Source organism: Aplysia californica, unplaced genomic scaffold (genome assembly GCF_000002075.1).
Source record: "Aplysia californica isolate F4 #8 unplaced genomic scaffold, AplCal3.0 scaffold00084, whole genome shotgun sequence".
NCBI lineage: Eukaryota > Metazoa > Mollusca > Gastropoda > Aplysiida > Aplysiidae > Aplysia > Aplysia californica.
In genome coordinates this window covers 766,321-768,485 of record NW_004797354.1, presented here as the reverse complement: position 1 = coordinate 768,485, position 2,165 = coordinate 766,321, and the positions used below count along the sequence as shown (strand labels likewise).

The following is a 2,165-nucleotide window of genomic DNA, read 5'->3' as shown; positions in this document are numbered from 1 at the left end:
AATAATAGGCTAACAATAAAAATATTGACAACAGATTCAGAAAATAAGCTCAATGAATGAATTATATAAGTTTCTTAGATCTCATAATCTTGACGAGCGCCTGATTTCCCCACGATGCCACACATACTATCTACTGCTGTCGGGACAAAGACGCCGGCCGAGAGTGGCCCTGTGCCCGTCAGGAAGTGATATCCGATACAGCTGTTGCCTTGGGCACGAAGTGACCCCTGGTCAGTTGCCCAGTGAGGACAGGAAAACATTGGAGGAAGGAAATGGGTAGGGAGTGGGAAGGGAAGGGGAGAGTTCACTTATGCAAGAGTTGGTGACCTTTTTTTGGGACGGGACACCGTGTGGAGACGTGAGGTGTAGGAAAAAAAACAACTCCCTAGCCTATAAAAACAAAAAAAACCCATCACAAAACCAAAAAAAACCAACGTTTGTTTGTGTAAAGACGAACCTGGTGTAACGGCCACCTGTATAAGACACTCACCGGCGCAGACAGTTATTTCCCTTTTTCCCATTGTGTGTTATTTTTTTACACTTCCATGACATTGTCTAAGAAGGTTATCTAAATCTATATGTACGAGGTAACAGTCTAATCTTCAACACTAATGTGACCTCACTGTGTTGTAAATACCGTACAACTCTCCCTAAAACTTACACGAAAAACATTAACAATGTCTGTCAACGCCTTTCCACAAAGATTTGTTCATGTTAGAGTAACACAGAGGATAATGAATTTTCCAACTATCATTGATGCTGGAAAAAAACGCATGAAGAATTTTGACGTTCTTATAAAGAAAACCATTCTTTGAAACTTTATCAACTAATATATTTACAAAAAGATTATTCGAAATCCTTCGTTGAAATAATTTGAAACAGGGCTTGTTCAGAATTAGTTGATTTTTTGTCCTCTTCCGTTTCCACTGTAGTTGTGAAACCATATTGTTTTCTGTTGTATAATATTCTAGCTGTTTTATTGTGTTGATGTAAATTCTCGTTTGTGTCTAGGTTTTTAAAATATATCCATATGCGTCAGTATTGAATGGGGTATGGCATTGAAGAAGAAGAAGAAGAAAAAGAAGAAGAAGAAGAAGAAGAAGAAGAAGAAGAAGAAGAAGAAGAAGAAGAAGAAGAGAGAGAGAGAGAGAGGGAGAGAGGGAGAGAGAGAGAGAGAGAGAGAGAGAGAGAGAGAGAGAGAGAGAGAGAGAGAGAGAGAGAGAGAGAGAGATCCTTTTGTGTCGTGTATTGTGTATATAGCTTAAAGTTTTTTTGCTTTTTTTTTACTTTCTGAAACTCCTGCTTTTTCCTTGTGCAAATCTTAAAGGTGTATAAAAAAACTTTTAATAGGAATTAAGAAGCCCCACTTGTGTTAGTCACATCACGAGCCACAGGGAGTTGCAAACCCTGACATATGACCTCACCTGAACCAAAGTCGAACATATCATGTTGCAGGTTAGAATCCTGAAGAAGTCGAGAAATCTTGTGGTCTACGTCATTTCCGAGACCTCTGATGGGGTGAATGGAGAACTCGTCACCATTCAAGAAGTAAGTTCCGGTCTGGAAGTAAAAGGAGAAAATGTGTCGAAACCTTAGTTTGCAATGACCTTTTATGAATAAGCTTTTAGATTCTGGCATGGTCGTCCAACTTTTAAACCTGTATGGAAAGATCTGAAAAGATTAAACAGAGAAAATTTCATTTTATTTTGTGACGACAGTGGTCAGACGAAAGTGTATTCGCTTTGTAGTAAACGATCTTTGACTGTTGTGGATGCTCGGCCACTTTTCACCACAATTATCGAGATTTACTCGGGGTGCGGGGGGAGAGCCGGACGACAGAGAGAGAAGAGGAAGGGACAGAGCCAAGGTCTACCCACTTTGCGGGAAATCTACTATGCACTACACTTGTTGAAAATTAAAGTATCAGCACCTACGGAAAGAGTTTTGCATTTGTTATTTCGAAATGATGATTGTTTAAATGTGGCAGTGTTGTGTTCCATGACATTGACTATTTCTTCAGTTTTTTCAACTGGAAATAGGATGTAGAAATCAATTACGACGGTCCTTTAACATAACACAAGAGATGAATGGTTTTTGAATGAGACCTTATACTATAATGCAAGGTTCAACAAAGGTTTTTTTCAATTGGCGCATGATGACCCCCC

At 39.2% G+C, this 2,165-nt stretch overlaps 1 protein-coding gene across 1 annotated transcript in view; it reads right to left on the bottom strand.

Annotated features, from left to right (window-relative positions):
* Positions 1-1,560, bottom strand: part of LOC101854074 — a gene marked incomplete at its 5' end in the record, with an annotated part of 31,244 nt that extends 29,684 nt beyond the window's left edge. The window contains 1 exon segment of the mRNA XM_013080389.2: positions 1,425-1,560. Coding sequence (XP_012935843.2) covers positions 1,425-1,443 — 19 coding nt within the window.
* Positions 1,561-2,165: the final 605 nt, after the last annotated feature.